The sequence below is a fragment of the Anoplopoma fimbria genome, chromosome 24 (assembly GCF_027596085.1).
Source record: "Anoplopoma fimbria isolate UVic2021 breed Golden Eagle Sablefish chromosome 24, Afim_UVic_2022, whole genome shotgun sequence".
Classification (NCBI taxonomy): Eukaryota; Metazoa; Chordata; class Actinopteri; order Perciformes; family Anoplopomatidae; genus Anoplopoma; species Anoplopoma fimbria.
The window spans coordinates 18,348,639-18,363,885 of NC_072472.1; the positions used below are offsets into that span (position 1 = coordinate 18,348,639).

General features: G+C 39.6%; 1 protein-coding gene across 1 annotated transcript in view; it reads right to left on the reverse strand.

Annotated features, from left to right (window-relative positions):
- LOC129113936 (seizure protein 6 homolog) overlaps positions 1-5,846 on the reverse strand; it is an 84,843-nt gene extending 78,997 nt beyond the window's left edge. Inside the window, exon 1 of the mRNA XM_054626421.1 lies at positions 5,765-5,846. Coding sequence (XP_054482396.1) covers positions 5,765-5,846 — 82 coding nt within the window. The remainder of the gene's footprint in view (positions 1-5,764) is intronic.
- Between the last annotated feature and the right edge of the window lie 9,401 nt (positions 5,847-15,247).

The following is a 15,247-nucleotide window of genomic DNA, read 5'->3' on the forward strand; positions in this document are numbered from 1 at the left end:
AATAACCCATTTCAGGTCAATCCAAACTGTCAACATGGTTAAATAAACAATGTTTTATTTTTAAATGCTCTACTATACAATGCATTTGTGGTAATAAATGGCCATAATCTGAGTAGCTATTACACAATGAGTAACTCTGAATATGAATTCAGAATCCTGCTGTCTCAATAGTGCTTTGTTGCAAACTTTAGTATCTAGTGCCGTATTTTAAAGTATAACTATTTAATTTATTTCCTTATACACGGAATGCATAATATACTCAATTTTACCTTGGATAAGAGCTGAGGCAAATAAGTCAAGTCAATTACCAAAAAGCAAATGACGTTGCTTGAAATTGTATATTGTTGCTGTATTTTCTCAGTCATTTATTTATCATAGAATTAAAAACCTAAACCTGTTATTGCTTTATTGGTTAATTGTCAAGTGGCCAATACTGTTCCTTCTGACTTCATATTTTGATGGTGAGTATGTTGTCGCTGTTGATGGTATTTTATTCAGAGATTTAAAAAATATAGTGTATGCAGAACAGTGTGTAAGCGCAAACATACAGTATGCTAACAAAGCTATTATATTAGGGGGAAAAAAATAAAAAGCCTATTTACATGTTTTCAATGCTGGAGAACAGAATACATTTAGTTAATTAGTTAGTTTACCCCAAAACAAGGACACTAAAATGTTCAATTACTCTGGGGCAAACGACAACCACTCATCTCTGAGTCCCCCTCAAAATCAAATGAAAAGCAAAATGTTAAATAAAACAGGGAGGAGGAAAGAAAACCTGACAAAGAAACTGATGATAGAAATACTTATTTCACTATATATACAACATAGCTGGTTGCACTTATTTTTAAAGCTGATGCTGCATTTTGACCACACAGCAAGGACATGAGGAAAATAAATAAACCAACTACTTTAAGCTCTCCACACATCTGAATTTTAATACTGAGCCGCAGATTGAGCTGAAGTGAAGCCTGATTTAGTGAATGCACCAGGCTTTATTTTCTATAGGGCAAAACCAGCTGTTGGAGACCCATTCCAAGAAAAACTGTGATGAAATCCAAAAAAGATCCTTGCAAAAAAAAATACCCCTTTCCTTCCACAAACAAAGCTCCACACTTTTGAGGAAGAAAATATATGAGGCGATGACTCAAATTAGAATGCATAGAACATTCTCACATAGCGAGAGAGGCATTTGCACATGAAGAGTCGAAAATGAGTCGCATTCAGCCAAGCTGTGAGCTCCACCTAGGAGGCAGTGAAAGAGACCGAGACAGGCACAGAGAGGGGCTGAGGCAGGCAGGCGCCAAGCCTTGAAGAGGGGCATTCTGGCATAATGACTCTCATTTACCATTGACAGGCCTTGGGAAAGTTAAACTAATTATGACAGCACACAGATGCTGAATAGCCCTTGATGAAGTTAATCACTGGCAATCCAACAAACAGGTGTTGAATGATTTCTGTTACCACCCCTGGAACTATAGGATGTTCAGATTTTTCAAGCACATCGCTGAAAGCTACTCTAAAAGTATTGCCGTCATATTCCCACGATCCTGGCTCATTACATGACCGTTTGTGAATATGAACAACACCTCCAATGCTGGAAAAACAGAAAGCTAGTGCCGTGACCTGTGATGTTAGGGAGACAAACACTATTGAGTAGAATGAATAACACACCAAATGCAACTTCTTTGTGGTAATAAGTCTCTAAATAAAAGCCGGTCCGCAGACCCTCTTAATGACTATGGTGCAGTTTGAAGATGCAACTCTTCCAACAATAACCTCAAGCCAAGTCCAACACAGCATCACAGCAGAGTTTTAGTTTAAAGAAGAAAAAAAAATGTTGTTGTTTTATACAAGCTTGCAATATGTTTTAATGATGAATAACATTTGCTAGATATATCAAAACTAAGACTTGTAGAATTGACAATACACATTCCTTAAACCAACAGTGGCATGTCAAAGAGTGCTCTGTCAACCAAGAGGAGATCGTAACTCATTCTAATGAGCTTTAGGATACATAAAACAACCCTTTCTCCAACTCCCCGATAGCTACAGATCATTGTTAACAGGCGGAGATAATGTGTAAGCATAAAGATAATAGGCTCAGCTGAATGTCATTACATTGTGGAAAACTTCAAGTGCTGCACCAAGGCCAGCAAAAAACTCTCCACATTGAATGGATGCGTGATTAGCTATTAATTATATGTCCAGATTTTATCAGACGTACTCATTGGAATAATTTTACAAAATGTAATTATTATAGCGCTGCATTGTAACAAATGATTTGGAAACGAGCGTATGAAGCACTGTGAGAGATTTTAAACTTAATGTAGAATCAGGGGTAAGGAAGGTTTCTACATAGTATCTGGGGAGACAGACAGGAGGTATACATGGAATGTCCCTTTTAATATTTTTTAATATGATATCTAACAGTGCTGTTAAAGTAGTTTCATCTGATAACATGCTTTATATCAGAGTGTAAATTTGATTGATACCTTTTATGACAACTTAAAGCTGTTGCCCTCAGGTTGTCTACCCTAGTAAATGTCCATAACAAGTTCTGTCACTTCGTCGCTCGGAGAATCGCATGGAGATAATTAAAGGCCTGGAGCTTTGTCATGTTAAGTATTACTTGTTGCAATTCGGTAATGACATCCTCAGAACACTGTTGCTGGGTGATGTGCATAGGCAGTTCTGTTTTTCACACTACACATACCTCACCAATTCACACAATGTCATTCTAATTCTCATGGAGTGAGCATCTGTTTTATTTTAATCACATTTTATTATTTATTTATTTATTTTTATTAATGATGTGAGACAGATTCTATCCTACAGATGGAACACATAATTGAATTTCAGAGTGACAAACCACTTGAATTGTATGTAAATGTAAGGAAATCATGCAAACTGCGCACAGAACTATGTCACTGTTCAATTTCATCCACATAAATGAAGGCTGAAGGACAAACTAAATTAAAATACTTTATGGAAAGTATGGTACAGACTTAGGGGTTTTCCATCTAATTATTTTGTTGTTCTTGCTGTAAAAGGTACATAAAGAATTTAGGAGGTTCTGATCAGAATTTTAATGATCCTCTTTTAGAGGCCTCTCATTAATAGGAAAATAAATTAAAGGGATAGAAACCTTGACCAATTCATTTGAAAATCAACATTATTATTTAAAACCATGAACTTTGTGCCTACAGACACGTTAATCCATGTTTAAACCTAATTAGTAGGTAATTATTTCTTGCATGCATGCATTTCCTTTTGTCCTTTCAGTGTTTTGCTTCCTATTTGATGTTTACCAAATGAAAGACATAGCCGACGCTCAAAATGTTGTGGAAGGCCAGGACACGCTATTTAAGAAATGTTTTTTGCAATATGTAAAATATCTTTAATCCATCAGTTTTTTCTGACTAACAGTTAAAAGCCAATACAATCTAGTATTAGTTCTGCAAAACAATAAAGGAAATTATGACAGTTTGTGTGTGTGTGCAGGGTGATGTTTTTGAATAACAACATCACCCTGAATTTGCTTTGCAAATAGGAAGCTCAAAGAGCAATGAACTTGGATGGAAAAGAGATATAACCCAGCAGTTGAGGAACAATCAGTTGCTTAGAATTTTTATGACCCTAACAACAAGTATTTAGCTAGATTTATTAGTGAAAATTACATTTTCTCTACTCCAAAAAATGAAAGTGCACACTGTAGATGGGAAATTAATTTCGCAGTCCCCAAAATCTTGCATTCTCATGACCGTGAAATGGATGGGCATTCATATTCAGTGCACGGTAGACGAAGCGTGTTAACAACAGGCATGTGCCACAAATGAGAGAATCAGACCTCACTGCTTATGTCTACGCATTCAAAACTTCTGACAACATCAAGATCAAAACCAGGAGAATCAAAAATTCATATGGCCAGCCTTTTTATCCAAAGCGTGAACATTTGCTGGCTAAGCAATGGCAGAGAATTCACTAATGGAAGCTGTTCAATTTTATTTTTGCTCTAACAAAAATAGTGCACTGTGCATTTTTCCCCTCCCTACAGTTTCAGCGGAGAGCGAGCAGTGCAGGTGTGTTCTTGTTATTTGTGCATTTGTGCCTCTGTAAACACTAAAAAATGCATACAGCTTCTACTTATAAGCACTACTGTACAGTGTAGGTTGACTCAAAAAAGTTCATAAAACATTAAAACAATATGGAAAGTCTTCTGTGGGTGTTGGGCTATAACACAAACAACTAGATTTGCAATTTGCTCGTGCAAGCTTCTGAAATTCTTTGTTGGAACGACGCAGCACCTTTCCTCCTGTAGATATCCATCAGCAGATGTTTTGTTGATAGTGTAAAATGTTGTTTCAGGCGCTGGTCCAGGATATGTTTTACATGGTCTGAGTTGTAATGACTGAAACAGCCCAGGCATTTGTGAATTAATTTTCAAAATGATTGCATTGTTTAGTAATCACTTGTGTGGAACAGACAGCTTTCTTAAAAATGATTCCATAAAATACATTTATTCTACCTAATGCTAAAGGACTGTGTTGCAGTAGTATGAGATACTTGTATTAACTGATGATGTGATGTGCATTTAATTGACCTGTTCATAGAAAACATGTTTTTTTTTTATATATATACAACATTAATCCTGCTCACATAAATAAGTAAAGATGTAAATATTTTTGCTGCAAATTGTAGCCTTTACTACTATCCTGCTGGACTAACTGTATCTGCACGCACAACATTGGAGGTGGCTCATGTCTAGTCAAACTGCACGACAAAGAGCTAGGAGATATACATCACCACACAAAGGGGGGGTTGGGTGATGGTAAAACTGTGCAGACAAGCTGAAACGCAGGTAGACTAACAGCTTGCATAGTTAGAATGATAAAGAGAGGGCAGAGGCACAATAGAGAAATAATTAGGACAAGGCCACTGTGCATGAATGCGTTGCCTCTTCCCACAAGCACTCAACTGTGTCAAACAGCTTGGTCAATAATCTTCAGCAATTCCTGAGGATTAGAGTCTTATTACCGAGCACCGTCTGTCACACAGACCTCGGTGCCCAAAACAAGTCACTTCCTGACTGTTTACTCCTGTCTTCCACAAATAAATAGGCATCTTACCAAGAAAATGCATTACATTAGATTAGAAATGGTTCCAAATAGGTTTTAGTTTGTAAACTTTTACTTGTGGCCAAATGTGTGTTTGTGTGTGTCTTTGTTTGTGTGTATGTATAGTCAGATCATCCTAAAGAGGTTCTGTAAGTTGTTATTGACAGTAAACCGTTATGCAACTGACTGTTAAACACATATTACCCAGTGGCAAAATGTGAGGATCTATAACTTCTAATGAGCTACACTCTGTGAGCAGTATGGAATTAGGTTTAGGAAAAAGGTTTTGTTTTTTTTCGTATATATGCTGCCTGCTTCTTATCCAATATTTAAGTTATTTCTGTAGTTCAAAGAATTCTGTAGCAGTTTATAATATGTATAGATAATTAATAAAAAAAACAGCAATGCTGTGCTTTCTTGATTGAGAATAATTCAACCTACAAATGAATAAATTCAATATCAAATGGACCATTGTGCAAGCGCCGCCACATACACACTTGTAGATCATAACGTGGTGAACCTGCTGTCATTGCCCAGCACTCAGCTCTACCTTCGCCTACGTATAGTTTGGCAAAATAAAAATAAAATAAAAAAAGGAAGTGCACGGAACAATCCCCACAAAGTGCGTGTAAGACCCAAGTTCTTACCTTGTCCGTGTATTTCGACCACGGCGGCGAGGACCAAAACCGCGAAGAGGGTCCTCAATTGACAGTCTTGTCTCATCCACATGTCTCCTAAAGTGGAGGTCGCTCCTCGCGTAGCTACAGAACACGTCCTTGTGTTGAGAAAAGAATACTTCCAGGGCTTAAGAAAAACAAGGAAAGCGAGGATTAAATCGTGCGCAAAAAAAAAAGCATACACTGAGCCGCGCGGTTCGCCGTGGCACTTCCTCTGCAATTTGCAATGTGAAGACTAGTCGAGAATTATCAAGTGAAATGCGGAGGTCCCTTTTCTCGTAATTTGGACGCTCAGTAAGCGGATTCCTGTCTGTGTGAGCAGTCGGCACATGGAGAGACGAGGCAGCGAGTCGAGGCTTCAGCACCGCGGACAGCTCCTAGCGTCAGCCGAGGGAACAGCCCCCTCGGAGTTAGTTGGTGGAGTTCAAGTGCTGTGCTCTCTGCATTTCCTTTACGTCCTCTGGGTTATTTTTAGGAGCACAGCCATCGTTTACATATTTATTTTCTTTTTAAGCATTTGTCTCAAATATTTCCATCAAAAATAACGGTCATAATCAGGTTCAAATCTACAGAAAGATAGATTATTTGATTTTCTTTTTTTTTGGTTTACCAATCTAAGTGCTGCTGGTGTGGCTCACTTGTGATAAGCACCATCAAACTATGTGCTTTTTTTTTTTTTTTTTTTTTTTTATATATATACTTATGTATTTATATATTCAATCATTTACATAAACACCATGAGACTCCGAATCTTCTTTTCAAGACAGCATGTGCACTAGAGAACTATTCAATATGAGCATGGAGAAAAACACAGACAGACACTATAAACACGGTTTTAACATTGCAGGGGGTAAATAATTACAAGTAGCAATATAATAGTTTTTGAAAGTAATAATTTTTAAATATTATATAAAACAGTATTTAAAACTTTGTACAGTGTAACAGTGTAACTGTCAAGAGGAACAGCCCACCTTTTCATAAGGTGAGAAGGTAGTTTATCATTTGTGATAAATGCAGTAAATTGTGATGCACAGAGTCAAGAGACCTTAAGGTGGAGGGAGAGTTATGCACGTGTACAACATCACCATAAAAGACAGTATGCTAGATTCCAACTTGTAGAAGAAAAACAAGATTTATTTCTATTCAGAAATTCAATTTTGCCAGTGAGGTGTTCCATGTCATAAAGTGAACCTGCTATCCGGCCAGACACCTAAATATTTGTAGTATTTGTATTCATTTACCTGTATTATCATTTATCATTTCTGATCCTACATTCAGCATACACCATTCTGATTAATATTTTGGCAACATGAGTCAGGACAGCAGCTTCTTTATTTTTTATTTTTTTTGAGATCCACACCCAATAAAGCTCAGAACCGGCTGTGCATGACTAACCCTGAGGGGAGACGGTCCTCAGGTGCAGGAAATAATCATACCATGCTCTGAGTCTCTTAGGTCATATTTTTATGTCCCTTTTCTTGTTTCAGTGTATGTCTCAAGGCTGTATCTATTTGCGGGTGATGCATGTCTGCCCAGTGCTTGCAGGAGAGTGTTACTTTAATGAATAAAGTGGGGATTCTAAATTGGTTACTGCGGGTAGAGCATAACCAGTAAATATAGTATTTGGTCAGTGTAGCGACAATAGACAAAACTGTGACAAAGTAAATGGACTGTACTTGTATAGCGCTTTTCTAGTCTTCCGACCACTCAAAGCGCTTTTACATTACTAATCAATCACCCATTCACACCCATTCATACACTGATGACAGGAGCTACCGTGCAAGGTGCCACCTGAACATCAGGACCCTAACTAACATTCATACCAATACATACACCGCATGAACAGCCTGCGGAAGCAATTTGGGGTTAAGTGTCTTACCCAAGGACACATCGATGGACTGCCGGAGCCAGGGATCGAACCGCCGCTCCTCTGATTGGGGGATGACCCTGCTCTCCACTGAGCCACAGCCGCCCTAGTATTAGTATTAGTCTCACGTGTAGGCAGACAGTTACCAAACTGAAGCAATGAGCAAGACGTTAAACTCCTACAAGCCCTAAGGGTTGCTGTTGTGTGGTTGACCTCCCTGTGGAGATGGAGCAAGTGAAGAGATCAATACACTATTACGTCACTGTTCTTGTTGTTAATCAGAGTAAGGTAATCCATTAAAGATGATCTTAGCCAGCATGTAGTTGTAGGAATCTATGCTTTAATTCATTAATATCCTGTGTATGACAAAAGTTATTATTTCGAAATAACTAATCTGATAAGTTGTTCTGAATATGCTCTGCCCTTATGACGCCAAAAAGTGTTAGACATAGATACTATTTACTATCATTACACCCCCTTTAGTTATCTAGGTCATATCAGCCTTTTATATCAAGAGGCGTATTATAGCCAGTAAAGTAATTACAATGTGTTCTGTTCATCCAGTCAATAACTTCTGCATAAGTGATGCATAAAAAGTAATGGTTAAACCTCAGAGATGGCTCACAGAAAACAAGCAACAAAACATATTACTTTCCATAATGCTGAATAGTTTTTCTGTGCTGTTGTGTTGCACTCTGTCACCCGAACAGAGGAAGATACAGCAGGTTGATGAGTGTTCACAAGGCAGTCTGTTGTTCGAAACACCAGCCAAACGGTTTCAAAATAAAAGCAATTATCAGGCAAGAATAGAGATGGGGACAGGAGTGGGGAATAAAAGCACTGGAAGAGAACCAGGTGTCATTGAAGACTCTAAAATAGTATGTGTAAACAGATGCTTTTTTGAAAACAAGACCACTCATTCTAAAAATAAAAGGTGTACAGTGGAGCAGTCAGTCGGCCATCCTCTCCTCTGAGATCTACATGTGCAGTATCCCGTTATGAGCCATAAGTGTGATGTGTTATCGCCAATCAATGGATGAATCTTCCTCCTTTGTGTCACGTAACACTTAGCTGCCTTTTTAGAGATGTTATATCAGAAATAGCATCGTCATTGCACACATACTCTTGCTGTACTCGCCTTTTATTCTCTCTTTTTCATGTTGACTTTTCTTTCAGGCTCTATTTGACTTTGTCTCACTTTGCCGCCCTCTGTCTCCTCTATCACTGCGCCAACGTGTCTCTTTTTCTTCTAAATTTATCTCCCTGTCCCCCCCCCCACATCCCCAAGCACGGGACACTCCTCGCATCACTCCCGTATTTCCCTCTGGCCTGACTCAGAAGTGGCTCTAATAGTGCAACTTTCCCTTTAGCGAAGCTCGGTGGAGCCATAAAGCAGCCCTGAGGTCTAGTTGGCAGCCAGATGGTTCCAGCCGAGCTTTCATTCTGCTAATGGGTAGGGGGGCAGAGCAGTTAATGAAAATCAGACCCTTGAAATGAAATGACCAATGTACCAAGGTAATGAGGCACACACGTCGGCAGCAAGCCTTTACATGCATTAAGGTAATCTTAGATGGCAGGATTATGTTGAAAAACATTTTATGATGACTGTTCATTAGATGGCTAAGGACTGACTGATTATTACACGGCATGTTCGGCTAACAACACACACACTCCCACTGACTCAGAGCACTGTCTGTGATATTCAGACTGACTGGCTTGGCTAAGTGCTTCATCAAAGCAAGGCTGTGTGCCAAACGCTATCAATGAGTCCCTGCCCACGTAGCATTACAACCTACAAATTACAGCCCATATTACAGTCACTGGCGGCAACAATATCACAGTCACAGGACTCACAAATGCACACGGGGCTAATCATCGCTCATTATATGCATGGGGAACAACCGTGACCCCTTTCAGCCAACAGTCGCAATCAGAGTACTGGCCAGAAAATCTGTTCACTGTTATTTAATGTTATTTGTCTTGTATGAGGCTATGCCAATCAGACGAAAAATGTCAGTGATTTATGGTTTGAAACTGAGGGATTATATCAGAGTTTGTTGTAGAAAATACTATATACCTGGCTGAATACTGGTAGTTATAGCTTAGACCTTATCTGATGCAACTCAGTGCATCCTCAGCCTAGACTCTGGCTTATTTTTCTTTCTAATAATTTAGCGTCTTTTTTTCTTTTTTTTTTCCTTTTTAGGAGTTTTGAGTGCTACCAACAGCCTTAAGTATATAACTAGAGTAAACAGCCAGATAAGTCTGATCATAGAAAAACAGAACAGCAAAGAATTTCTAATAGTATTGATTCCCCTCCGAGAGTTTCTGTTCACAATTGCTGCAGTGTTTATTTTAGGTTTTTCAAAGCAAGTTTCTACACCAAAACAACACACACAAAGTATCAAGTTACACATTCTTCACAATGGAAAAATTGTCGTTTTCATATAATTTCACATACGCACAAGCCAATTCCCATTAAATGTTGACATTATTGGATGTTGAATGTTTTTGAAGCGTCGTCACTAGATTTGTGGCTTTTCATTTAGCCACAAGCACACGGCTTCTTTCCACAGAATAATGCAGAAAACCCTGTCAAATTGTATTACCCAGTGAACAGATAAAAGGAAGCTGAAAACATCTCTGTTCCTTTCATTCCCCCCCCCCCCCCCATTTATTGTAGCATGTAATTCCTAACAAATGTGCATGTGCTGTATATAATCTAATCATTTGCTGTTACTGATTTTAGTGGTTTGACTGATTTAGTATGTTGTTTTTACGATTTGATTTTAACGACACACTCTGTGAAACTTCACCTCAGAATGTGAAAGCAGACGGGGTGGGACAAACAGGCTGGAGACTTTAATCCATATCCCTAATGATGAGAGACAGACTAAAACAAGACCAACACAGGGTTGACTCATTCTGTTCACTCGTATGTGTCTCACCTCCACTGAAACTGACAGTTCAAGGTTAAAACATTCAGTATCCTTACTTTTAACTTATTTAATAGGCAACATTGGCAAAATACTGATGATGCCCAATGTAACCAAATTCCTTATGATCCAAACCTTGAAGATGCAGTTTCTTTAAATTTTTACTTTTACAAATGATTACATGTTATATGTATGTATTCAATGCCATATGGACGTTAGCTATCTATAACTGACCATATCAGTAATTTGTTTCAGTGATCAGGTTATGCTCTTGCCATTCCTGATACACACTATGATGCTTCGTATGTGCTACCATGTACTGTTACCTCTGTTTGTGAGTCTGCAATACTGTTAATGCTCCTCAATTAGAAAAAAAATTCTATACAGAAGAATATCTGTCATAGATCTGTAGACAATTTCTTGTTTACTGATGTGAATCTAATAGCCGCTATGAGGGGCCATGGATAAATTGTGCATTATCTTTAATTTCTTGCTTTTTTCTTGCTGCCTTCTCCACTCTACATCCTGGTCCTTGCTACCACAATGACCCAATTTCCCTATAAATATCAAGTGTCGTCTTAACTCGCCCATTGCCTGCGTAGCATAGATAGTTCAGTGCAGTTTGTAGCATTGTGCTGTCTTCCTCCCTCTTCAACCCTCCCCCTTTGTTGTGCTCTTCCTCCTGGTAGAGCCCAGTTAATTGCTCACTCCTCATTACCACGCATTGGAAAAGAACTCCCTCTGAGCAAGTCAACTGCGCAGTAGACAGTTTTTCAAAGCTCTTTGTACACATCCATTTTCTGCGAGAGAAAAAAAGGGAACAGAAGGGGGGATGGGGGAGGAATTAATGCTCCACCTGACCATTGACCTCAAGTTAAGAATTTCACAAACTGCTTCATGGATTTTTATCCATTGTGTACTACACATGAGCGTTTGGAGACTCTCTGTAGCGGTGAAACATTCCTCTTAGCTGCCCGACTTCTGCGTGAGCATGTTGTGGCATCACTCTGCTCCCAACAGTGGGACTAGAGTGGATGTGACCCCAAAGACTGAGCAGCATCTGTTAACCCCCTGATCATTGCGTCTAACTGACGGCTAGGCTGGAGCAGCGTCTGCCCAGTCATGCGGGGGCCCTGCCAATAGATTCAGCAGTCCATGGTAATGAGCCCCTGAACGATTCCCAAGCTCGGCGCTGTCGCTTTGATGACTCCGAAATTAACACTGCGCTAGACAATTCTCAACACCGGCTGTAATAACATTCAAGAGAGAAGGGAATATGTCTACTGTAATACAGGTAGGAGAAAAATTAAAGTAACCCCTCTGGTCAAATGTAATTAAAGGCATAGTGGCACTGGACATGGCACAATGAATGTTTTGAAAAGAATGAAATTATTGCTGCAGCGAGAAACTCTATTTCGCCCTGATAACAGTGTTCTGTGTGCCTCTGCAGAGGCGTATGTGAAGATTGAGTTTCCTGTCCTGAGGTATAATAGAGTGCTCAGCTAGAAGGGTTTGTATACTACCAAACAATTCATTTAACACAGCATTTACACACAAAGTCATGAGCAAACGCTGCATGCACACGCTGCCACCATGCAAGACGTTATGTCAGCATCACACACACACACACACACACACAGAAAAACAAAATAAGCATTTTCTCACACACACACAAACCTTTCATAGGATTGTGACATGTTGTCCCACACTTGCACATCCACATCTCTGTTCACGATTTCTCTTCTTCCGCACCCCTCCCTCCCTCTCCTTGACCTTCTCTTTTCATTAGTCAGAGTGTGTCTCATGCCCCTGAGCATGCTGATAGTGCACCGCTCCAAGGCTGCATTTATCAAGATGATAAAGCACTCCCAGACAACAGCCAAGTATCTCAAGGCTAGCGGCCGCGGTACCTGACAAGTGACAACAAGTCACACACACCTCCATCCCCCTGATCCCTCCCTTCCTCTCTCCTCGGCCGTATACCATGGATCGTTTGGCCACAGGTTGTTGCCTTATGTCATACGAGCCCCTAATGAGAAGTTAAGTGTAAATGAAGGCGGGCGGCTGCACTAAGACAACAGATCTGCCTCCGCTAATGCGTGCACACCCACTTTACATCCACACACAACACAGCTCGCAGCAGACCGACGTCCATTGCGCTGTGTGTCTGGGGTTCAGCGACATCCTGTTAAACCGTGCAGGCCCTGAGTCACAGAGATGCAAGTCTTGCCACTTTTAACGTCAGCTTTCATCTTTGCCCGCTGCTCAGCTCGCTTCGCTCCATTCAATGGCCGTTTTCCCACTCTCAGCCACAAAGGTGCAGCCTGCCTTTGGGAGAGCAGGGGCTGCAGCCGAAAATCTCTGTTCAACGGTAAGACTCAAACTGACAGCTGAGATGACAGGGAAGTTATGTTGTTCTCTTCCAAAAGGTTTTAGAAATTGCTCTAATGGGAGGCGATGGGCAAGTTTGACAGTTTTTTTTTTGTTCTTTTTTGTCTCGCTACTCTTTTCTAGCCGCCATTAAATTGCATTCAAACGTCAAATTTTTTCTCTATTAAAACACATGTTCAATTAGAATTAAAAAGTACATTGTTCATGGAGAATCATTTTAATGAAAAGGCTCAAAAGGCAATTTTACTTTATTGCCACAGAGTTTCATTTCTTTTGTTCCTTCCAGCTTCTTGCTCTTCCTTTCTTTTGCTTGAACTCTCTCTCTCTCTGACTCACACATGCACACACACACAAACACATACACGCACATATCATTTAGCTGACAGTGGGAATTAACCCTGGAAATTACAAGATACTAGATAATACAAGATATTCAACTTATCATAACTTTATGTGTTGCCACTATTGCTTTAAGCAAAATTATCATAATGTTTACATCTGTCAAATAAACCAACTGTATCATTGCTACTTCAAGGGAATATTTATATTTAGTTTTAGGGTGAAAGTCACAGACTGAAATACAATTTCAGATTCAAAAGAGCATTTTGTTTAAAGGTTCTTTGTTAAACATTCAGAGCATTGATATAGCAGCAAACAGCTATTTTCTATGTAAAGATGTAGTGGAGTGATGTCTACCTGAGCAGAGCATGAAGTCACTCTCCCTCTTTGTGTGTTGTAATCCGAGGGTTTTGTTTACATAGCCGGACTGGCACACATGCATGTTAGCGTGTCCCATAGGGTAGCTAACGGACATGCTCATACCGCGTCTGCAGCTGATAACATCCTCCTGACCCACATCATCATTGTGAAAGCAAAGAGCCCACCTTCCAATTCCCCCTCAGGTCAACACTTTTAGCTCGGTCAGCACTGTTGTTTGCGCTGTTATCGCTGTTAGCACTGTTAGCAGCGTTTGTTTAGCCGACGCTCAGAATTTCGAATGGCACCCTTAAATAACATGTGCAATAAAATATGTTGTAGCTGTAGGAAATATCTTCTCTTGCGCAATAAACAGATTTATAAATTTATATCAAGTAAAATTATTGCAATTTTGGCAAGAAGAAGCATCCTCAAATGCTAGAATTATAACTATTAGTCAGTGCTGCAAAAGGGAATTGCTTGAGACACAATGCATTTCACAAGAGTCTTCCACACGTCTTGTTGTTGTAGAGGCACAGTAGTGCACAGTGCTGAAGCGTGTGATAGCTACACAGAGGTAATAGAGGACCTCTTTGAAGTGTTTCCGAAACACCAAATGTCAAGAAGGAGGATAGATGGTCATTCTTTTACATTTTTCATCTTCTCCTGGAGCTGCCAGGTTAACAAACCTTTTTTAAAGGTGGTGCTGTTTGATTGACGGCTGTATTTTGTACAATGTATACAGTTATTTATTATTTTTTTAAAGCATGCCTGTAGACTTTATAACAGAAAAACCATCTGTTTGGTAGATTGTCACTTCTGAATAATGATAGCTATGGAGATGGTACACTGTAGTCTTTTGTGTGATGGTTGAAAACCTAAACTGAATTGATTTTCAATCTCTTCGATGTCTTCAATCTAACCCTGACTTACTGTACATCTACTGGATCAGTCCAATAAAAGGACGCTAGAGCTCTATATGGTCACTTTGATTAAGAAATAATAGTAAACGCCCCATAAACGGCAAATATTAAATCACATTACCAGAAATCCTCACCACCACTAATTGCCACAAACACTAAGCAGACAGCACAGTATGTTTGAGTTCATGTTTGCCACATTGCACCTCCTTAATCAGCCCAGTCTAATTCCTGGGCGGTCAAATGCTGATATTTTGTCATTGTCCTCAGCGTCTGACGCCGACACACAATGCAACCTTCAGCGTCTCTATGAGATGCACCTGGCTGTTATTAGATGCCCAGAACAGCTGCTCTACAAGTCAGGTGACGTAATATAAAGAGTGACAAAGTCCATGTAGGGAGGAGGATGGGTGGATGGGTGGATGGATGGTGGTCAAAAACCACAGGGGGTTCACCCAGGAGACAGTTGTTCATGTCCTGTATGAGACCAGAAGTCAATGCTGACTTATTTTAACTTGGTCTACATTAGTACTTAACCTACATCACATCAAGCAGGGTTGCCTACGTAATTAATACTTATTTTAACCCAAACCAATTTTTTTTACGAAAAACCTAACCAAGTAATTTTTATTGCCTAAACCTA